Source organism: Channa argus, chromosome 1 (assembly GCF_033026475.1).
Source record: "Channa argus isolate prfri chromosome 1, Channa argus male v1.0, whole genome shotgun sequence".
NCBI lineage: Eukaryota > Metazoa > Chordata > Actinopteri > Anabantiformes > Channidae > Channa > Channa argus.
This window is the reverse complement of record NC_090197.1, coordinates 37,858,168-37,881,988: the sequence shown is the minus strand read 5'-3', so window position 1 is coordinate 37,881,988 and position 23,821 is coordinate 37,858,168. Positions and strand designations below refer to the sequence as shown.

General features: G+C 39.6%; 2 protein-coding genes across 7 annotated transcripts in view; one reads left to right on the top strand and one right to left on the bottom strand.

Moving 5' to 3' along the window:
* LOC137134054 (SH3 and PX domain-containing protein 2A-like) overlaps positions 1 to 5,609 on the top strand; it is a 45,847-nt gene extending 40,238 nt beyond the window's left edge. For 3 of the 4 annotated variants that reach the window (XM_067518466.1, XM_067518475.1, XM_067518484.1), the window contains 5 exons: positions 1,275 to 1,392; positions 1,487 to 1,815; positions 1,957 to 2,006; positions 2,333 to 2,452; positions 2,664 to 5,609. In XM_067518466.1, coding sequence (XP_067374567.1) covers positions 1,275 to 1,392; positions 1,487 to 1,815; positions 1,957 to 2,006; positions 2,333 to 2,452; positions 2,664 to 4,592 — 2,546 coding nt within the window. In that variant the 3' untranslated portion in view covers positions 4,593 to 5,609. The remainder of the gene's footprint in view (positions 1 to 1,274; positions 1,393 to 1,486; positions 1,816 to 1,956; positions 2,007 to 2,332; positions 2,453 to 2,663) is intronic. The other variant, XM_067518457.1, reaches the window with a different exon arrangement.
* Positions 5,610 to 8,949: 3,340 nt separating this feature from the next.
* Positions 8,950 to 23,821, bottom strand: part of LOC137134048 (E3 ubiquitin-protein ligase NEURL1-like) — a 30,335-nt gene continuing 15,463 nt past the window's right edge. Inside the window, exons 4-6 of one of the 3 annotated variants that reach the window (XM_067518430.1) lie at positions 18,348 to 19,049; positions 13,064 to 13,243; positions 8,950 to 12,390 (exon numbers count right to left, since the gene is read on the bottom strand). In XM_067518430.1, the coding sequence (XP_067374531.1) occupies positions 12,158 to 12,390; positions 13,064 to 13,243; positions 18,348 to 19,049 (1,115 nt within the window). In that variant the 3' untranslated portion in view covers positions 8,950 to 12,157. Of the gene's footprint in view, positions 12,391 to 13,063; positions 13,244 to 14,845; positions 17,377 to 18,347; positions 19,050 to 23,821 lie in introns of those variants that run through there. The other 2 variants (XR_010915365.1, XM_067518445.1) reach the window with 2 other exon arrangements.

Genomic DNA, 23,821 nt, shown 5'->3' with positions numbered 1-23,821 from the left:
ATTTTGGGTCTGGTTTGTTTTTTCTACATCAGTCAGCACATAAAATTGCATGTGCTAAATAAAAATGTTACTGCTTATCATTCAAATTAAGGAATTATTTTAAGACATGTTTGACATCTGAGGGAAACATACCCATTAAAAAAAACTGTATTTTTTTTAAGTTAGCATTGTGATCCAAAGCTCACTTACCTCCAGTTCATTCTGTAATGATTTTGCATGAATTACACTGGTTACATACAGATTGCAGTACTCCATAGCTTTATGCTCCTTCCGGACTGTCAAAAACTAAACCAAGCTGAGAAGACCACCAATTAATATAGAGTCCAGTAATTTACAGCCTGTCAGCTAGTTTTCAGATTTGTCCTGAGCTTTAAAGAATAAAATTTCATCTGATAATGGTATACACATGTTGATGTTACTGCACATAAAAACCATTATTAGTTGTTAAAATTCTTAATCTTGTACTTGCTGGATGCAGGGAAATCTCTTAAAATGTTTTCAATGTATGTGAGGACAAAACCTACAGTACAGCATTCATTGCATGCAAAAAATGCACTGATCTTAAAGCAATGTGAGCTAATCAATGCAAGTGGGTGTTATTTGTTCCATATTTCTGCTTTGTGTTTCCAAAGATTGTTTCTAACTGAGCTGTGGTGGAGGGACAGTAAAGAAATCAGCAGAATTTCCTGTAACATTAGAAGATACAACAATTATCTAGTACACAGTTCACCACACTATCTGTGTAACAGAGAAATACATACTACCACATTGGCTTAATATTCTCTCTAAATGCAGGCATCAATTATGTTTTGTAGTCAGTCACAACATTATAAATTTTTCTCAGTTTCATAAAACATTTATTGGCAAATCGGATGTGCCAAAAAACATTTTAACACACACACACAACACATCTACTCTCAAACCTGCCAGCTGAACGAAATGCCAGAAAGCAGAGCACTTTTATGCACACTGTGTATTAAAGAAAAGATACACATCTGCTCCAGATTAGAGCAAGTGTATCAGAAGTCAATTTATCAATAAATCTGGCTTTACATATATGTCACAGTATACTGTAATACTTTGACATGCTGTAATTATTTGTTGGCTTGTATCTCCTATTACTTTAGTATGATTAAAAACATTAAAGTCTATAGAAAAAAGACTAAAATATACACTTTGTTGCCCTGTCTCTTTCTTTCTCTTCAAAACATGTAGAAATTTTAGGTCCCTCAAAATGTAAACATTGCTGTCATTCTGTTCTCTGGTTTTAACAGAAGAGAAGTACGTAACAGTGCAGCCCTACTCCAGCCAGGGCAAGGATGAAATTGCTTTTGAGAAAGGAGTCATTGTGGAGGTGATTCAGAAGAACCTGGAAGGCTGGTGGTTTGTCAGGTAAGAGTGTCTGTTCACGTGCTTGCAATATTGTTTTTTTTTTCTTATGAAGATGGTGTATTTTTATCTTTATTTCTTCCAACCTACTTGACAGGTATCAAGATAAAGAGGGCTGGGCTCCGGCCTCTTATCTAAAGAAGGTGAAGGATGACTTCTCTCCACGTAAGAAGACCGTGACAGGCCCAGTGGAGATCATTGGAAACATCATGGAGATCAGTAACCTACTTAACAAGAAAGCTCTGAGTGAGAAAGATGTGCAGACTGAAGGTGGCCCAGAGAGCCCCCAGGTGGCTAGAAGGGAGATCAGCTTGCCAATCCCTTGTGCTGACGCCAGCCCTGCAAATTCCCCACAGGATGGAAAAAGCAAAGCAGAGCCTGCACCCCCAGCTATAGCCCGCATTGCCCCTCACCGGGTGGAAATTGGTTAGTCATGTCAGTGTGAATGTTTTGAATTTGGAATAGTTTCAGATACTTATGCAATTTATTGTGAAATTTCCTGAGGCTTATGAATGTTAGTGCAGCTAAGCAACCTTTTTTTTTTTTTTTTATGGGATTATTTCTCAGGTTCCCCCAATCTCAGGCAAAAACCTCCACCTCGAAGAGATGCAACACTGGTAAGAGTATTTGATATTTTAGCTATCTATCCATCTCTATAGTCATCTAGTTATTTATTTGTTTTTTATAGATTTATTTTGAGAAGTTGTTACTTTATATGAGCACTAATGCAAACTTTTTTGAGGCATTTTGAATCGTAGTGAGCAGCATTTACCTTTTATCTTGGTTGAAGAACTAACCAAAACATATGAAATGGAAAAGGAAATAATATAATGAACCTAAAAAGTATATTAGAGCATTGCACTGAATTACTTGAATAAATGTATTTTGCTACTTTCCAATGTTAAACAAGAAGTTTAACATTGTCAATTTAATTTTTGCTCAGGCATTTCAGCTGCCCTGCCCACCAGAGCCCCCTACCGTTGAAGCAGAGTATTACACCATTGCGGATTTCCAGTCTTGTATATCTGATGGTATCAGTTTCAATGGAGGACAAAAAGCAGATGTAAGACCTCTTTTACAAGTAAAACTTCAGTAACAAGACAATCTTTAACTAGTGCACCAATGGTATATGTCTTGCTGTATCAGTGTATTCATCATAAGCCTCAGCTCAGTAAGAATTCTGCCTTTTTCTAAAGACAATCTATATCAAAACACATAAAGATGCCTCCATACAAAGACTAAACTCTTTTTTTTTTTTTGAACTTGTATTTTAGGTCATAGAGAAGAACTCAGGTGGTTGGTGGTATGTCCAGATAGGAGAAAAAGAGGGCTGGGCTCCATGTTCCTACATTGACAAACGTAAAAAGCCAAACCTGAATCGCAGAACAAGCACTCTGTGCCGCCCCAAAGTTCCACCCCCAGCTCCGCCTGTCAAAAAACAAGACTCAGTTGAAACTGCACCACCAAGCAGTCCGGGGTCTGAAGCTCCAGAGTCCCCTGTTTCTCCTGGGAGACCTGTATATGAAGAGCCAGAATATGATGTTCCCGCCATTGGTGATCTGGACATGGAATCAGAATTTGAGTTTCTGAGAGGAGAAGGTTCGTTGGTGGATGGAAAAAATGAGGATACTTTCTCTGAGAAAGGATCTCATCTGTCCTCCAAGCCCTCTCCGGCTTCATCACTCCACAGTGCCTCCTTCAAGATGGGTGAGTCATTTGAAGATGGCCAGGAGGCGGAAGGAGATGTGGAAGTAGAGGAGGAATGTATCTATGAGAATGATGGCTTCCGGCCTTTCAAAGAGACCCCAGAGAGGCAATGCAGCAGAGACTCAAATTCTTCCAAGGCAAGTGTCTTGTCAGAAACTGGGAAGACTGCAAGTGCAACATCAGGTGGATGGAGATCAGCAGGAAACAAATTCAAGATTGAGTTAAATGGCAGCTCATTGTCAGCCAAAGCTGAGGAGGCATCCAGCCCTAAAACTGCCTCCACAGAATGTAATCCAGATCTATCCAGACCTAAGCAAGACCAAGAGGAAAGTAAGGCATCCCTTTCTTTCAAGTCCTCCTCTAAACTAAAGCCAGTGGTGAGACCCAAACCTCAACTGGCCAAAGCATCTAGTGCCGAAAAGATGGACATCATTAGTTTGAGAAGACAGCTGCGGCCAACAGGCCAGCTGAAGAATGGCACCAAAACTAAGGCAGAGGATTGTGAGACAGCTTCTGTTATCTCCTCTGAGGACTCATTTTCCTCTCAAAGCACATCTGATCTCTCCTCCATCTATTCAAAAGGCAGCCGTGGAGACTCTGACCTGGAAGGATGCAGCCTGTATCGCACAACAGATCCTTATGAGAAAGTCCAGGAGTCTGAGCTCAGTTTTCCGGCTGGAGTGGAGGTGGAAGTCCTAGAGAAGCAAGAGAGTGGCTGGTGGTATATCCGCTGGGGAGATTCAGAGGGTTGGGCTCCAACATACTACCTGGAGCCCATCAGGCAAAAAGATGACTTGGCAGGTTCAGAATCTGATGGCACGCCAACTAAACCTGGAAGCCTCAGCAAGTCCAACAGCCTGGAGAAGAATGAACAAAGGGTTAAAGCATTGAACAACATCAACCAAAACTTTAAGAAGGTGACACCACCTATTCCGTCCAAGCCTCCAGGTGGCCTTTCTAAACCTTCTGGCTTATTCAGTTCGCAGAAGCAGAATAGCATCAAACAGCAGCAAGTTGTTAGACCTCAGTCTGTCTTTATATCTGCCCCAATCAGGGATGGCCGCAGCCCTGCTGGCTCTCTCAGGAGAAATGAGTCCCTCAACTCTACAGATCACCCTCGTTCCAGCCCCACTGTGCGACGCAATGCCTCTTTTGGCACTGTGCCACGCAACCTGGTGCCAAACAACATAATGCTTCCCAACAGGAACAGATCTGGTACGGGTAGCTCTGAATCCCTTGGCCTAAGTTCTCAAAAGAATGCCCTCCTTGTATCCACAGTGAATCCTAAGCCGCACATCATCCACAACAACCTCAGAGAGGTGTATGTCTCCATAGCAGATTACCATGGTGACGAGGAGACCATGGGATTTCCAGAGGGGACGAGTCTGGAGGTCCTGGAAAGAAACCCCAATGGATGGTGGTACTGCAAAGTTCTGGACAACGGCAGACCAAGGAAAGGATGGGTTCCTTCAAATTACCTCGAGAAAAAGCAGTAGCACTCTGGGGAGCTGGCAGAACTGAAACACTCACGTAAAGACTACTCAAACAGATGCATTTATATTGTGAAAATGGCTAACAACCCTAAGATGTTAAGTATTATAATCTTTCCAGGTACCTTTGCAAAAATGAGCAGACAGATCAAACTGTGACTTTGACATGAAATCAGATGTCTGGTGAAGAGTCTACATGAACCAGTACCTGAGAAGATCCATTAGGAGCAGACCAAGACAGAACTCATGAACGCAGAAGGATTATTAATTAATAATTAATAATTATATTCTCCATTGTTTACCTTTAACTTGAAATGATGTCATTTTGTGTCCACTCCTTGAACCTTTTTATAATGAAATTTAAAAACAACAACATTTTAAGCATTTAAAGTCTGCATGTTTGAAGTGATTCAATATAGTGACGATACCTTGAGCTGTTGAAATGAACCCTTTTTCTCCTCCTCTACTTACAGAAAATCACAGTTGTTGCCAAAGCTGCTTTATGTTAGTTTCATTTTGGTGCTGTCTGTTTGCATGTTTTTGTAATATCTCTTTATACTGTATGTCACCTATGTGAAATATTTTATCCATTTACTTGTGTCATATTCTTCAAACAATTTGTGAGCATCTCTAATTATCACAGTATTTTCTCACCCTTAAATGTAAAAAACATCCTCGAGTTCCCCTGAAGTTTACAGCCTTAAATTGTTTTGTTTTTGTTGTTTTCATTTCAGACACAAAACTGAAGCTTCCTGAAAATATTTATTCATTACCTTAAAATCATAATATTACTTATTTTATTTTTTTTTAACTGATAAAAACTCACAACCGCTTAAAAATTTCTAAGAACTGCTCTATTAGACATGATAACATTTTGAATTTCTGCTGGGCAGTAAATTTGACATAATCCTTAGCTGCAGTAGTACTGGTATTTTCACTTTTGATTTATGTTAACTTGGTGACCAGTGACGATAATTGAAGTGCCAAAACAATGAATTGAATAAACGCACTTTTGAACAATGATTAGTGTTTTCTTATATTTTTACAATCCTGTCCCGTGACCAACACATATAACAAGTATCCCATCCAAAAATAACTTGTGGATATATGTCTGTGTATATTATATGAATTTATAAAGAAGATACAATATACCAGGGTACGTTTGAGACCCCTGCAATACGGAAGTGCATTTAGTTATTTTTAAAATACCATAAGCCAGTGATATCAGTTAAGGAGGTGAGATAGAGTTAACATTTTGAAATGGTATATGCCTAATTCTCATTCATTTTAGAAACTTTTCTTTTTTTAGGTTTGGTTTTACATTCTTGGATTCCATTTTTTAATCTGTGTGTCAAATACTCTCACTAGTCCCTTTGTAAATATCCATGAGACAAATATTTTACAATTTCACACTGTGTCACATATCACATAGAATAAACATCACAATCGACACACGTCACATAACATATTGCAATAAATCTGCACCGCTAACTCGGTTCAACTTATTTTCCAGATGGCCTATAAGTTGCAGTTCTCTCAGTTAAGCAAGTCTTCCCTTTTCTTTTGTTATCCCTTGACTATGTGCTAATAAAAATAAAGGCGACACTTTAAGTATTTATTTAAGTTTTTTTGTTCTGCTAGTGGTGAAAGATATTATATTATTATTATTGTATAAATTCATTGCATGCAAGGTTAAACATTTTAAACCTCAACAAAAGAAAAAAACAACATAAATGTAAGAACTCATGAGAAATCAGTGCATTGGTCCACACTAAGAAAGGAGAATGTTGCTTTTACTGCAGTAAACCATAATCTGCCTAGTTTGTTAAGTGTTTGTAAAACTCCACATGTGGCATTTTTGAATGACATCATCCACTACTGTACATAAAAGGAATGTGAGAAGGGCCTAATTAGCTACTGAATTAACTGCAAATTAATGATGCGTAATTTAGCAAAACGTATTACAGAACACGTTAAGCTCAGTTGTGTTGCATTAAAAATCATTCTGTCTCTTTCGTAAATACAATGTCACAATAATCAATTTGTTTCTATCTTGTATAAACCCATATCTTTGCATATGCAATACGGCTGACATGTTTAAACAGCTGGATGCAGCTATGAAAATAAATAATATTACACTCAGTTGCCCAACATGCTTTTCATATTTCAGTGCTGAGGCAGATAGTAATGCAGTTCACTTTGCATGGCCTCCTTGGACAGTTTCTGCACCAGAATAACCTGCACTGTACATTTGACTTTGATTTACATGGCTTCCACTCTGTGGCTTCTTGACTACTTAATTTAGCATCTACTAACAAAGCAAAAGTTTAAGTTTCCAGTTTGGAGTTGTAGTCTATAATGTTGTCGCCTTCAGCTATAATCAGAGAAAAACCAAACCCAGACACAGTCGCAGTTTTCCATCGTCAGACACTGCAAATTGCTGATATATTGTATTTGGTGCCTAGAATATAATAAGATTTACAGCCCACAGGAATTTAATGTGTAATATCTCCATCCCACTGGCTGTTTTCTCCATTGGGATCTCCACACTTACTGGTTTGGAACTAAGTTATGGGTGTCTGTTGATCATCTTTAAAACATGTTTGTCCACAGGCTATTGTAGGTGTGTCTGTTGATGCTTGCTTGTTATACTCATGGGCATGAGTATGTATTTATCTGTGTTGCAAATAATAAATCATACTCACAAAGGAGTTATAACTCTAAAAGGAGGTTATGCATCTGTTATTGTTTCAAAAAATGGCTGTACTGTAAACAGGAATGAAATACAGATTTACAGAGTTTAGATGTTCAGTCTTGACCTTGGAAATTGATGTTATTACTGAAAAATGGGAAAAAATTGGAATTCAGAGTAAAAATACAAAACTTGCAGGATCTAGATCTTCATTATATTGTAAAGGTCAAATTTAAATGTCATGTCTGACATGAGAAACGGTTGAAATCACTATGAAGAAACATCTTCTCAGTCTAGTCTTTGTATTACTTGTACATGTAGAAAATTATTTAATTTATATATAAAATCCTATTACATGCACCGAAATACATTTTGTTAACTCTGAACTCATCTCACACTGCTGATGGTTATGCTGTTGACGTTTTTTCTGTACTTTGTAAAAGGTGTTGTAGCTATTTCTGGCCTCTGGATGGCAGCAGGACTCAGCATCTCAAGTCAAAGCGGGGCGCAGTATCACAGTAACCTCTACGTCTGTCTTCATCAACACAGTTAATTAGGGTAGGGGTGAAATCACCCATTTGACATTTCTGAACAAAGTTTGTACTTTTTAAATTGATTGCACTTCTCCTCACATTCTGCCTTTCAACACTGCAAATCTGACCGAGGAAAAGATTTTACATCACACCAAACACCGAAAGCTTAAAGCCTTAACTACAACAGAGGAAGAAACTCAAATTCTGACTGTCTGATGTCTAGTTAAAATTCAAAATCAATAGTGTCATGCCTTTTTGGAATACAAATTTGATACCTTAATAGACAGTGTGTGTGTTTGACCAAACAGCTGTCTAGAAGAGATACCACAACACAGCTCAAACAAGTCTGCCAAGCCCTTAAGCCTTCAGAAGGCCAGCAGCCAGGTTCACTGAGAGGTCTGAGTGGAAAGTCTGTGTGTACACAGACACCAGAGAGATATACTGTATTCATGTCACTTTCACAGACCCCAGCTGTGTATTTCCCTCTCACCTCTGAGAACACTCGGCCATGAACGGCAGCCGCGACTGCCTGTTTCATGTCCGGGCGTCATGGGCTGCGTTTGTGCCTATTGGAGTGCAGCATAAAACAGTGCTGCATTAGAGTCAGGCCTGCAGGGTAGTAAATAACAGATTATGTTCACTCTGGCCAGGTCTACATACCATGACTCTAAACAGTTTCTCTATGAGTTATGGCTGTTTACTAAAAGCCCTTGCCTTTGTTATTCATAGAGTATATGGTGGGATGTTAGTCAAGTATACTACTGCAGAGAGTGATTGTGTTGGGTGTTAGGCATCTAAGAGATAGAAGCTTTTTGTGCTCTACTGTTGTCCAATTTGAATTTACCTGCATAATCCATCATCAAACATTTGTATAATGTACGTTTTGGGAAAAGGTAATGGCACTAATGCTCTCTCATTTCCCATCTTTTGCCAGATTGACTCCAGCTTCCTACTGTGCATAAAACATAATAAAGCCTGTAGCTGTGAAATGGAAATGGTCACTTTAAACTTTTTATTGCAATCTGAGTCAAATGCCTCAAGTAAAGTAGGAGATGGGCTTTTTTGTGTCCCCCAAGAAAAGCGACATAGCCTCAAAGTGAATAATGTAATAAATAAGAAAAAAAAATCACAAAGCCAGTGATTCAGACTTCAACTTTATTTAACAAACTAAACATAATTAGCAAATTCAGAACCCAAAAGAATGTTATTGGTAAGAATGATTTTTGTTTTCAACAACAAATAGAAATCCAGCTGATTTTCTTGTCCAAAGTGCACAATGCCCACATTCACTTACTTGCTGGCTTTGTTTTATTTAGGGTGCAAATATTTGGTCACATTTGAAAAGCAGGCAGTCAGAATTACAACCATATGGGGAATAGGCCCTTGCCTGCTTCACTACAACACAAATGCAATAGAACTTTCAAATAAGCACACAGGTGGGACAAAGGTAATTGGACCAATTATTAATTTCAGCCTTAGAAGTTATATTTCCTTATAATGCTAGATTTTAGGATATGGCATTAAAATAAACCTTTGCCATTTTTGGAAACACACACAGATAGTTTTCTGGCAGTGAGTTTGATGGAAAGATTGATACCATTCCCATTGGTCCATTAATTTGCTTCAGGTGTTTCACGCAGAGGTTCCATATTCAATTCATGTCTGTGTCTGAGTTGCACTCTCTTTTAAAGATGTTTTTGGTCTTTACCAACTTGTGGAGGTTGGTAAAGACAAAAATGTGGCTGCTAAATGCCCCACTGTGTTCGCCACTGACTGTTTATGGCTTTTGTTTGGTGGTGAAAAAGTCATTTACAGTGACATTTTAGACCTTTTAGGCTGCATGAAGTCACTTATATGTTATTATGAAAGTATATTTTTCACTGTGTACCTTTCACTGTAATTAAGTTTGAAATTACACAAGTATTAATGACAAAGTTTAGTCAAGGTAAAAAGTATTTAAAGTACCGCTATAGATGTCTAATATCACTATTGCTACAGTTATTGCTGGTGTTTCCAGTGATGTAGCAGAAGCTCACTGTGACTCTTCTACTGTGTTCTGTCACAGTGCAGCTGCTAACTAATTATATTTTTTGGTAAAAATTTTCCACTGCAAAGTAGAAAGTGTACAATATACTACAGTATACTGTACTCAAAGTGGTATCAATCTATTCCTCTAACTTAATACCAGAATATTTACAGGCGTTAAACTGTGCCTGTAAGTGAAAATCAGCTGATGATTTAACTATGCAACAGTAACAAACATTTTCCTATATTTTGAACAATATATCCATACATATAAAACAAAAAAGTGATAATTCTTTATAATAGGATTGGGAAAATAAATAACCCTGATAATTTACAATTAATTTTTCACTCATCAATACAATTTAAAAACTTCACAATATTTTACTTCTGGTAGGTCTTATTTGGTCAGGAAGAAAAAAAAAACAAAAAACAGGTAGAAATGTAAAGACTGAGCGAATCTGAATCGTAACAAAATTCCAGTATTATGCAATGCAGTGACAGAAGGGACGAGGCGATATTTAAACATTTCATCACTAGCAGTGAATAAATTCACACACTGATATAAGCACACCAAACTGTTTGCTTCAAAGTCAAACACTACAGCTTTGTACTGGTAGGTTGTGTGGTTACACCTGCTCACGCAGAGACATCGCGACCACATGTTAGTGACTGTAAGATGAATATGAACCTCAGAAATCCTCCTTTTCACAGTGAGGAGCCTAACAGACCAAGGTTAGTCCAGACTTCTCCTTTTAAAGGCACACAAGAGATCGTTACTGTGACTTAAATGTTAGACAGCATGGCTGCACATTTTCCCTCCACAGATGAAACACTAACACCTCAAAAGAAAAAAATAGCACTTACTACTTTACGAATAACTGAGTAATGTTTGTGTGGCCGAACACCTGAAAATAGCTTGTATTGCTTAACAATTTCAAAGCCGAACCTAATGCGTGAGATTAGTCAAGTGAAAATGTCCTTGGAGTTTGCTTTAACTGACGGAGAGCAGCACTGAGATGCAAATGAAATTCTCACAATGTCCCACAAAAACTAGCAACATCCTCATCACTGACTGCACACGTGTGAATTTTTTGACGCAATGTACTGAAATACATCATCACTGAAAGCCTTTACTGTATTCATGTTGTAATTTAATGTGCAAATGAAAGAGAAGTGTGTAACCTGAAGTAAGCAACACCATCTATAACATATAGTTTAATGGGTTTTCTCGCAGCGATGAAGAGGTTGATTTGTCATGCTTATGTGCTCTTTCAGCATTTTCAAAATACTCCACTGCCCACCAATGTTTATTTGGATGACTTTTTCCAATTGCTGCATCCATCAGGATTACCGGGCAGCCAGAGATGGTGGGGGTGGCTGCCGAAAAGCAAGACATGCAACCCGTGCGAGTCCTACTTTTGCAGGCTTTCTTGCAGGCTCTGAGCAAGCAAACACATTCTTTGCACTAAATGACACGCAGACACACATCAAAGGTGTCGCTACCTTCTCCATCTTCATCCCAAAACTTACAACATCCTCTTTCACTCCTCCTTTACTTCGAACTTCACTGATTTACGTACATCCTCATTCACCACGTGACCTTTTGTGATGACAACATTCACACTTATTTACCCTTCACACCATCTCAAGTTCACAAATGCACAGCAGGTAGTGAGATAGCTGACAAAACAGTCCATTTATTACACTATTGAGTCCCTTAAATGATTTTTTTGCCCTTTAAGTTTGGGCAATTCATTGGGTTTTATTGCAGAAGAAGCATTTTCTGCAAACTCAAAAATGGCTTATTTGACAAATGCTGCAAACGGTTTAGCAAAACAACTCTTTGTGATAATTTCCTCCCTGGTGTTTGAAAGTGTGTTGTTTTTTTCTCACAGGTACTGTAATAGTGAACTGACAAGAAGTCTTCTGACAAGGGTTTATTCTCCTTGTATCTTACGAAGCTCTGGACAATTTTACTTTCTCCAAAACTACCTAGCAGTAGGTCAGATGCATCTTCAGATTACTCTCTCTCTTCAGCAGATCAGAGTCACTAGACAAAAGTAGGTCAAGGTCCAATCTGCTTACACTTTAATTCCTCGTGGTTAATGATGAATGTCTCCACAGGTAGGAAACAGCTTTTTCCAAGCGTGTGCATTAAACATCACATATAAACAATTTTAATTATGGAGTTTAAAGTCCTGCTGTAGAGTACCTGAGCCAGATTGCACACACAAACTGTGTTCGTCTTCTCGAAGTCTTTAAATGGCTTTGACAAACTCATGAACTGATTGTGATGACGCAACGCAGCATCTAACACACGCCTATGTGCTCCGATAGGTCTTGATAATATCTTTAATTGTCCTCCTGCAGATAGGGCAGCACGCGTTGGCCATCTTCTTGAGCTTGAGGCCACATGCATAGCAAAGACACATGTGTCCACATGCGTAGAGGACCGTGTCCACCATGTTCTCGTAGCAAATGGTGCATTCGTCACTCCAGGATGGAAAGGCAGGGGACTCTGGGTGGCTGGAGAATGGAGTGCTTGGGGTTGTACCTTAGGTGAGGAAAGAGGAGACATCAGAAATATGTGAGAGAGTAAGTGAAAAATAAAAAAGTGACAATTAATGAAACTGCTTGCTCACTGTTTGCAACATATATCCATTGCACATTTTAATTTTATTTCAACTGTCAATACCCAGCCCAGTGTTCTTCTCTGCAAATGAATCTTCCAGACAACCTCAAGGAGAAATAATTGTAGTGATCCTTGCTCCTTCTGCCGCTGTAAACTGCCAGGATTTTTTCCTTCATTCTGTCGGCAGCATGGTGCTGCTTTATATCAATAAGGTAAATATTTGCTTTATGAGCTAACATGCATGCTGGCTGTTCTGTCACTCAAATTCTCCACTGCTTTTTAACCAATTTCATAAAAAATAAAGCATATACGTGAAATCAGGGCAGCAAATACACAGCGTTGTGCATTTAAATAAACCCTCAAATATAGATGTTTTTAACATGAATATTCAGTGACTCTCCTGCTATGAAGCTCTAGATTTATTTCTATTGGGATTGTTGAGGATTGTTGAAACAATACCGCAATGTCTACACACCAGGCATAGTGTGAGCAGCACCTTAGCTGAGGAACAGCAGCAGCTTGAGGGAACTCAAGGAGACAAAGGTCAAAGAATAAATAAAGAGGGAAAGGTTTACATTATAGCACTTTGACAAACCTGTAGAGGAACAAAAGGCTGTGTGGTAGCTGGAATTGAAGCTTGAATTGAGGTTGATGTTTAAGGGTATGTTAAGGTTGGACTCCGAGTGGCCGCTGCAAAGCATTGTGGGACTGTTGGGTGTACAGGATGGCGAGCTTGGGGCTGATGGACCTCGAAGCTCTGGGTGTGGAGATGAGCCTAAAGGTGCAGAACAGACATCTGGGTCAAAACAAAGATTTACCACTACATAAGTAAAAGACGTCAGGGCTAAAAAAAAACGCTTTTGTAACTGGGAGTCAAATATTCTCATTCACGCTGTGCAGCTCTAAGACATTAGTCAGAGCCGATAATTAACAAACTGAAAGGGAGTGGATGTCTTGTTACATCTCTCTCACTATTTCAATCTGTCACTCCGTCTCTTACACATTCAACACACACACACACACACACACTACATGTATTAAATCTGTTCTATCACTAAGCAGACGACTTGTGAGTCCACAGTGTCTGTGTGTGGGTGTCCGTGAGTGAGTCAAGAGCCGATGAGTTGGTGTAGTCTCATCAGAGACGCTATGCCCCCCCCCTTTCCTTCCTTCCTCCTTCATGAGTCCATGATCCCTGTGGGTACAAATGATTCCATACACTATCTGTTGTCTGTCCTGCGTGATCTGTCCCCATCCACACCCCATAACCACCAGCTCTGCCATCAGTTCTCATATTGGCAGCTCATGTCTGTTAACAGATGAAAATACTGACCCCCATTCCAGAGACAAATTCTGATCTACTCTGCCTGGCAGGCATATGGCATTGTTGTTTACACACTGTCCTTCAACTGACCATGGCAAAAATATTTCTACGCTGTCAGACAGTCAGTTTACTTGGCAGCACCACCATCCCTTCATGTGTCAAAAGATCTAATATTGGTGGTTTACATCCAATCCCTGCAATGACAATGTAGAGGGAGAAAGAGCTAAAACAACAACAAAAAAACCTGTACTGCACATTGTGAAAAACGACAGAAAAATTTTACATTACACACTTAAAAAAAATAAAAACACATTTATGTGGTCTGTTGTCAGCCCAAATATGTATACAGCTCATTGCATAACTCCAGCTATGTGCTTTTGATTGATTGCTCTGAACCCTGACGCCTTTCTTTCGGACCGCTCCAACCGCTGCAGTCTCAGTTACAACCTACTGTACATAAACAAACGTTAGTAGCTTTTTAGTCATGCAATAACTAGTTTGTTGCTAAAACACAAAAAAAATCAACAAATACAGCAAAGTCGGCATAAACACAGAATTTCTTTCATAATGTGTTTACATTGAAATCTAGTTTTCTTTTTGTTATCATATTTTAGAATGGTTAGACAGGGATGCAAGTAGCATTTACACACCCTTGCATTACCTCCTTAGAAGCTTAGTTCTTTGGCCAGTTGCTAACTTTGATGCCTCAGGTAAGGTGTATGGATAGATTTCCAAAGCCTTATTTTTTCTCCCTCACTTGTTTTCAGTCACTTGAAGTCTCTCTGGGAGGTTGATTAAATGTAATTTAATTATCTGATTTGTTCTCAGTTACTGTATGTTACAGTATTTGTTTAAGTAGTGAAGCAAGTACTTTTGAATAACTTTTGATTTGCCCCAGATCGTGTCTGTCACACAAACAAGTTGCTTGGTTCTGGTTGAGTAAGAAAGGTAACAATAAAACTGCAAATAGTTTAAATAGGGTTACAAAGGTTTAGATAACATTTTTATTTTTCCAACTTTATTATGTAAATCACCATGCACTTTGTGATTTACCCCCTTTGCTTTTAAATCCTATGTCCTTGGTAACATGCAGTGTTTTTAGAGCTTTTCCATTGGAAACAGGTACCTGATAGGATGAAAAAACAAAACAAAAAGACAATATAAGCAAGAGGAGAGTGAAGCACGTTAAAAAAAGGCTGGCCATTAAAACAAAACAATGAGGTAAAAATGACTGAATGCTCAGGTCACCTGCAGAGTCAGGGGATAATTCTTTCTCCATTTCACGTCATTTGATCAGCTGGAAAACATTCATTAGCAGCTTTAACAGTACAGCGCACAGCATGCTGAAACAAACATATATGTAAACCCAGAGCAACAGACCTGTAATAAGCACATGCACAAACACTGTTAGTGATTAATGATTCTCAAAATTTTAGATGAAATTATAAAATGTCTTCTTCTGAGATAAAACAAATGACCATGTGAGAGCCATAGACTCCCATCTGTTCCACTTCGCAGGTCTGACAACACCCAGCCATGACAAACTGTCACTTGCCTCAGTGGCTAGATGTTTCCATGGCAACTCATGGCGTGCGGCTGCAGCGAGTGGGTGAGCAGAACGTCACGAATGCACTCGCCACAGCTGGAGTGGATAATGACTCAAAGAACACTCATACCCAAAAGAGCAGGAGAGAGGAAGGGGACCGAGTGAGGAATAAAACTCCACGTGTCATGATCACCAGATCAGGGGCAGACTGTGGCGCAGGAAGGCAGAGTGGTTGTCCACCAATCTCACAGTTGTTGGTTCAATCCCCAGCTCCTTTGGGTCACATGTCCACGTGTCCTTGAGCAAGACACTGAACCCAACTTAGCTGCTCCCAATGAAACAGCAGCTCCCCCATCAGTGTGTGATTGTGATTGTGAGTGCAAATGGGTGAATAAGAATTAGTGTAAAGTGCTTTGAGTGCTATATAAGTGCAAACCATTTACTTCCTGTTCCAGACCTTTCCTTTGTAGTATTCACTTCCCACGTCCGGTGCTTAGTCATTTCTGTAACTTCACCACAATCAGTCCTGATCACTTTCACCTGTGGCTCCCTCACTACCGATATAAGTTTCCATGTTTTGTGCACTAATTTGTCAGATTGGCTGCTCCTTTACAGTGACTCTCCAGCCTTTTCTAGCCATGTTGCCTGAAGATATTGGCTTTACTTACTGACCTGACAGCCTGAATCTCTGTTACCCTGACAAATCCCGTATACTTGGACTCTGAACTCTGCCTCTGGCCCTTATTGGAAACCTCTGCCTCTATTAGCCTTCAGACTTTTTAACAAGTTGAGATTTGGATTCTGTTAAAGTCTATGGATTTGGACCTTGTTAACATCTTGGATTATTGCACTGGTATTCTGAAACACACTAATTCTGTGGGTTTATAATTTTGGACACTGTGATTAAATTTGCATTCCGTGAGACTGAGCTTGTTCCCACTGACTCATCCCAGCTCTTCTCCACCCACTATTATTGGCTGCCCTGCTGTCTTTCTCCTTGTCACTCTTCTCTTTTTGATACGCCACATGGAGAACGCCTACACGGGGGTTCATCTTCCTCTGATGTCATCCCGGTTATTCCACCATTCTCCTCCCCTCCTACCTGAGAAACACACACAGCCACACACACACACACCTTCCAGGGCCAGTCCTGCAATACCTTGTACGCAAAAAGCCTAATATCCTCATTAAATACTTACCTGTATATCAATTAAAAATGTATCTCCTCTAGAGATTTAGGCTGCTGTTCCAACTAGCCAGAGAAATCCCTGCAAGCTTTCTCCCCATATTCATCCTATAGCCCATTTGTCAACTTTAACCCCTTTTAAACTCTTTATGCACTGAACGATTTGTGTCTGGTCATCTTTGGGTCCTCATTATTTGACTAAGCCTTACACAACGAGGAAGAAAGAGGTAGTAAAGAGATGATAGGAGGACCTGTGTTAGGGCAATGGGCTGTGGGTGGAAAACCTCCACACAGTTACATTTTAATAATGCATAGACAGGGCATCATAAAGAGCTATCATGGGCACAATGCTGTCTTCTGGGAGCCCACACAAAACAGAAATAACCTCTTTATACCTTGACTGACTACATGAAAGAAGAAAGTGTAATGTAGAAATGACTAACCAGTAAGAAACAGAGGAACCAAATAAATATGACAAAAACCTGTGACTTTTGCCTCCAATTTTAACCCATTTCTTGTGAAAAGACATTAAATATGCTGGGACAGAACTATTAATGTAGACACAATACAACAGTGTGTTGGAGAATTTAGGTGAATATCTTTATCTGTGGTGACTGTAAGAAAATATAAAGTACTCACATTTGTGCTTTCTGCAATTTTACGGTCACGTCATACTACACAAAGTCAAAGCAATACAAATGTACAGCTCCATCTTCGGAAGAATGAATTTCAAATCCTTTACGCTTAAGCCACTTTGAACTGAGCAAGTCTTACTAAATATTTCAAACTTAAATTGGATTTGCCCAAAATGCGAGAGAGCTTGTTTACCATGTGTGCCATATGCCAACTGTCCTAGAGGAGAAAAAAAAAACAGAGACCACCTCAACTGTGTTAAAAATTCTCCCAACGAGGTGAAACATGCCTTCTGCATCTGAGAATATGTCCTGGATTAAACAATAACATGATCTGAAGACCTTCACTGCAGTAACTCAGACATCTGTATTCCCCCACATATGTTTTAGCCTGTGACTATCATCACTTGCCTGGTTTCATTTCCACAATCAAATTTTACTGAATGCAGAAATTTTCTCTCTTCTAGTAGAAAATTACAGCTTAACGTACAACTATTGCTTCTCATTTAGCCACCATTTTGCAAGGTCAGAACTGACAAAGACATTTTGTTTTAAGTGTTCTACTTAGTTAAATAGGGTGAAAAAAAAAAGCCAATGATTCTGCAAATTTTGAGTCAGACAACCTTAAACCGTGCATGCAGTCAGAGAGGCTGAGGCTCAACACTAGGAACGATCAGGACACCTTTAGGTAATGTGCATTCATATGAAAACTGTGGGATAGAATAAAAATCCTCAAGAGATAGAAGAGTTGATTAAAGAGTCAGGGAGCAGCACAGGAAGCAAAAGGACGGGGAAACTACTTCACGGCTGGGTGTGAATTCAGCCTCCAAAGGTCACTCAGGGATCACAGATAGCATTACCCCCTTAATAGAAAGGTACAGATTACATCCTGTAAAGTTCTATGGATGTTCAAACTTCTTCAACCACCTTTTAATAAAATATTCAAAGACTTCCGAATCTAATAAAACCAGGACAGTGCAGACTAGTGTAGGTACATTTCTTTTAGCTTGGACCAAAGGTGTTGTCACCTTAAGTGGACAGATCTTATTATAGCATACCTGATACGCTATAATTAAAAATCTAATGAATAAAATTATAATTTGTTAAGTAATGCAGTCATTCTGGTTCAGATGAGGTAAAGCTGTTTTTAAACACACAGTACAATTATAAAAAGAGAGTAAGTGAATGTACCTATAATCCTGAGTTGTGTGATGGTGTTGTGCAGACCAAAGAACATCCAGAGTGGTCTGGAGTTATCAACACACAGCTGCATCCCTGCACTGATGCTGTTATGGCTCATCATGACCTCCCCGTCTGCGTTCACGACAAAACCCAAGATATCTCCACTGTGGAGTGGTACCGTCGTCCAGCAAACAGCCCAGAATTCCTTGCGATCAACCAGTGACTCTGGGTTGGATGGGAGGTCACTGGGCCTCAGGGTGGCAGGGTCACATGATGTCACACCGTAAGAAAGAGATCCGACTCGGGTGACGCCCGCTTTCACCTTCACAAACAGGGTCTCTGAGCAACGCACTGGTCGACTGCTAAACACCAGGGTCCTCTCGTCACTGTAGTGATCCATCCGCGCCACCGTGTGCTTATCCAACACATTAACATGGATGCCGTGCACTGAGTGGAAGTGCAGATCGGTGTCCAAATGGCTCGGCAGCAGCGAACACTGCTGCGAGTTTTGAGAGTTTTGGGGCACATGGCAGGAGGGTTGTAGCCTTTCCTCTTCCTCATCGTCTTCCTCCAGGTGCTCCTGTGGCTGCAGGCTCAGGTCACACAAGCTGAAGGACAGACCATGGTCATCGCTGTTTCGCTGAATGGAGGCCCGGTGGGTGGCAGCAAAAGAACGAGGACGCAGGCAGTCCAGGGGGACCATCTCACTGTCTGTAGCCAAAGAAAAAAAAAGGGAGAGGTTATGTAATCACTTGTGGTTTGAAATGTTTAAATCTGAATCAATACAACATTTATAATGTATAAAAAAAGTGTCAAAATCTCCAGAGGACCAAATTAAAATTATGAGCTGCCACACTTAGCATTCCGCATATTACTATGTACAACAATGATTTGTTTATATTCACTCACTGCTCATTGATCATACCTGTTACGGTGAACCAACTGTGACTTGTGCCTTTATTGCTTTATGGAGGAATTATTCTGATGCACTAAGGCTTGTAGTTGAACAATATGACCCAATGCATCAGTGTTTAGAAGTTCAGGAACATATCAGGACTTTTAAGTAGTGACATACTGCAGCTTCAGGCCTGTTGCTACATCACATCAAAAGAGACACGGCAGTTTTATGTAACACTGAGGAGAAAGGAGATTCATATGAAGCCACTGAATGACAATTAAGCTGAGCCGTGTTTGAGCCTCCCACTCTGTCTTTAGCACAGTCCTGTGATAATGAGCCGGAGCCACATTTTGCTTCATATTTTATTTCTTCTTTTCATTTTTCATGGAGTGTCACCCAGACATTTTTATAGGCAATTAGAATAAGACTAGGATCGACAAAATAAGGTTGCTCTTTAATGAATGCAGTTTACCTTCACTCTTTCTTTCAGTCAAGAACTAAGTGTGCAGTACGTGGAGTATACAGTGGATTACAAATAGCTCTAATGAGCTGCCACAGTCGTAGGTGTTTACATAACAAACGGTCTCTGCAGCGGTGACTTAATGTACTATATTCTACCTCTGTACACTGTTAACATCTTCTGTTATGTGTCTGGATGCTAAAAACAGAATGTTTTCCAATCATTCAAAGGGATAGGCATTCCTAAAACCGTATCACATGTCTCTCCGTCCTGTCCCCTCACAATTAGCTCTTCCTATAAAAATTCTGGTCATTGTAGAAGCTGAAGAAAACAGAAAGAGTGTACTTCCACGCACACAGCTGGGACTAACAGATCTGCATCAAGGCAAACTCACGGACATGCTGCCAAATTTAACACAGCCCTCTAACATAGGCTAAAATTAGCCGGATTGGACATTTGAGAAGAGCAAGGAGGGACACACTGAGAGATGAGTGACATGATGGCTGAGCTGTGTGGCTCTTAGCCCCAAGCTGCTTTGGGCTTCCCCTAGGGGAAGTAGATGGATAGAGGGAGAGATTGACAGAGAAGAGGAGGATGAAAAATAAGGTGGGCTGGACACTTGAGAGAAGAGGCATACCTCACCAGCTCCACTTTATCACACAACAGCAGCACATCTCCGGCCAGGCACTGATAAACTGCTTGAACCTAATTACTTCCTCAGTCAAGAGTGTCCACAACCAAGCAGGAGACTTGTATTATTAGCTGCCTTATCGTCTTCTAGGCTAATTTAGCCGACTTTTGGCTATAATATATATAAAACATTTCTACTGTTGCTATTATGGCTTCATGTGGTTCTCAGTTTCTGTTTCTGAGTGTGGTGCAAAACAAACCGTGAGCAGAATATTAACATTACAAGCAACTTTACACCTATTGTGAAAGAAACGGATAAGAAAAGGATACAAAAGATAAAAGAAGACAAAACACTGACAGATGAAGACATGAGCTGAATAACTATGTACGACCTCTTCCTGGGTTTGGTCTCAAAGGAGTCTGAGATAGAATTTCACACACCTGACAAATATAAGAAGTATCCAGTCAGTGTGATTACACAGCCTGCATGTTTATCCTCTGCGTCCTACAATGAACGTGTTTATTTGTGCACACCAACATTCACAACATATCTGCAACATTCATAGCATGGATCCATGCACCGGTGTAAAGAACTGTTCACACAAAAGACACACACATAGAGAAGACACAGTTAAAACAGTCCTGTTGACAACGTTGTGAACCCAACTAATTTAAGTGGAATAAAAATTTAAATCTGATTAAAAAATAAATCCACATAAAAGAGTGAGCTGTAACACCCAAGCATACAATGTGCAGCTAGGAGCTGGCTCAAGAATAAATGCTTTGCCTGGGTAAAGGTGGGAGTTAAAAGCAGATTTAAAGTATGTTAGGTCGATTTTAAGATACTATAGGTCAGTGCTTGAGAATGGTGTTGTGTTCTGTGGGGCTGAGTCTCCGACACCCACTGCTGCCCTGCTAATCGTTCACACACACACTGTTATGTAATCATAAAGGCTACATGACCTAACTGGTTAAAAATAATAAATACATAAAATAAACAGAGTCTGAAAGCCATCGATGAATCATTGAGCTAGCTAGATATGTTCCTTTTTAAAATAATAGCAAAACATTGTGGGGAAATGCGTGGAAATAAATGACTGAAATGTCTAACTGAAAGTAAACTCCAACTCAAACTGTAATGACATAAAATTTTACATGACAAATAATGATGATGCCAAGTTTATTAAGTGGAGGAAGCTAAAGCTACAATATGCACATTAAGCCAGTGGCAGCTTCAACCAGCTTCTGCCTCTCGGTCCCATCTGTTCCACTAAGGAAGCTGCAAAATGTAGACAGAAGTGAATAACTGCATTGCTGGCAAATAATAAATTTGTGGCTTGGGTGTAAACTCCCTTTTTTAAGAAGGAACTTTTCGGACCTGGTCTCTCAATAAATTTCACTAACACAATGACAGTAGTACCAACATTGTTTACTGTACCATTTAGCTTTGCTCGAGTGTATTGAACATAATGGGGAGCATATTCTAATATAAAATGTAAAAGTTCATGAGACTTCTGAATTGGTCCTCTTTATTCAGGCACAAAAACAATACAGACGTGACTAAGAGCATGTCTGAAATTGCGCTAGTAAAATTAAGTGGCTTTTGAACAGCTCCAGCTACTCAATCTCCGCAGAAAAGCTCTATTTTAATAGAGAAACAAATACCAGACTGTTCTGTTCAGACACTGTTCTGAAGGGTCAATAGCTGACCTTTCTGGCCTCAGCTTTTTATTAAGCATTTTAGCTGTGAGAAAAAAAAAAATCTGGAATCAGACCCACTCAACTCTTACTGAATATTAAGGAGGAATTTCTTGGCTTAGTGGAAGCTGGGAAACACCCACGCCAAAACATACATCTGGGGATGAAGAGAGGTGTTTAACATTTACCTATTTAAACATGTTTGAGACTTGAAAACAACAATGCAGAGAAACCGGTTCCTTGAAAGTGAACATGGCAAAGGAGGATTTTCACGAGACAAGTGGAAAAGTGATGCCCTGTTTCACTGTGAACACATGCAAGACATGCAAGCATTTCAAATCACTGCCAAAACAAACAGTCTGGCTTCACAATGTCTTGAAATGTCTTTTGGACAAGCCTGCATATATTACACTACACTCCTCCTACTTTTTGATCTAAATGATTCAATTAAATTCATCATTTTTCTTATCTTTGTGTATATCTCCGGCATTTTTGTGTATCCTTTTCTAGTCTTGAACAGCTCTCAATCTGAAAATACCATGATACTGAATGGACAAGGGAGGGTTCAGTTTATTCCTTGGCCCGTTGGAACAGGATTAGGAGGCTTTTGGTGGTTTTAGTGAAGTTGCAACCCCTGTGCAAGGTCAGCTGCACCACTTGTACCATATGTGTGTTAGTGTGTGTGGTTTGAGATTTGCCTTAAGTACGCATGCCTAGAGGGGCCTATCCAGGGCTCTGTCCAGAATGAGTGAGTAAAGTCATCTGTCATGAGAAAGGAGGTTGGAGGAGGTGATGGTGGGGTGTGGGGTGGTTGTGTGTCTAACCCAAAAAGGAAAGGGAAGGCCTTTTGCTTATCACAGGAAAAAAAGGGTTACCGGAAAAACCTGCGTAAGTGCACGTGATGCCGGAGGAGCTAAAAGGATAGAGAGCGCCACGATATTCCTATACAGGACAAATCCAACTGTTTGGGAGATGCCATGTGAAATATAGGAGTCACATATGTGGAGCATGTGAGAGATCAAGTGGAGTCTCTGGTTCAGCGCCCAGATATATTGGACCGTGATCATAGAAAGAAAATGGGGACACACTGAGGTGACAAATGGCAGCAGTGAAAACGATGCCCCCAACCCCAGGCTTGTCACAAGGCCAAAGTGTTTCCAATGGCAGTTTAAAGCTACTCCATGAACCTGACTTTAATGAAGTGTCTCTCTGTGCACAGTGGTGGAAAGACATGTACTGTTCTTAAGGCTATGTACTGTATGCAGCTTTTCTGAGTATTTTAAAGTGTTTAATGAGACTAAGATTCTATTTGTACACGAGAAACATATAATAAAGCTATGAAAATAATAACTTACCATTATCCTCTTTTAGATGTGTATGAGCAGCTCCACCAAAAAGTTTTTAATTTCAAATATATAATCTAGTCTGAGAAAAAAAACTTTATTCTAAACATTTATTTGTTTTTACTTTTCGAATCTCTCAGACTTATGTGACAAGATGAAGGGCCGCAGCTCCTTTAATTGGAACTACTAGACTATACATCCTAACTGAATACAGTATACAGTAAAATAGTAAAAAAATACTGTAACTCCACACATAATTACACATTAATTATTTGGTAACAATCTGAAAATTTTATATCATAGGGATGTTTTACTGTGAAACCAATTTAGGCCAATGTACCTTTTGCTAATAAATACTTGTAGTAGTACTGTTACTTACAGTGGGATTTTGAAAAAAGAACTTTTACTTATAGTGGAATATTTTTGATTTGTTGTATTGGTAACTTTAGTATGG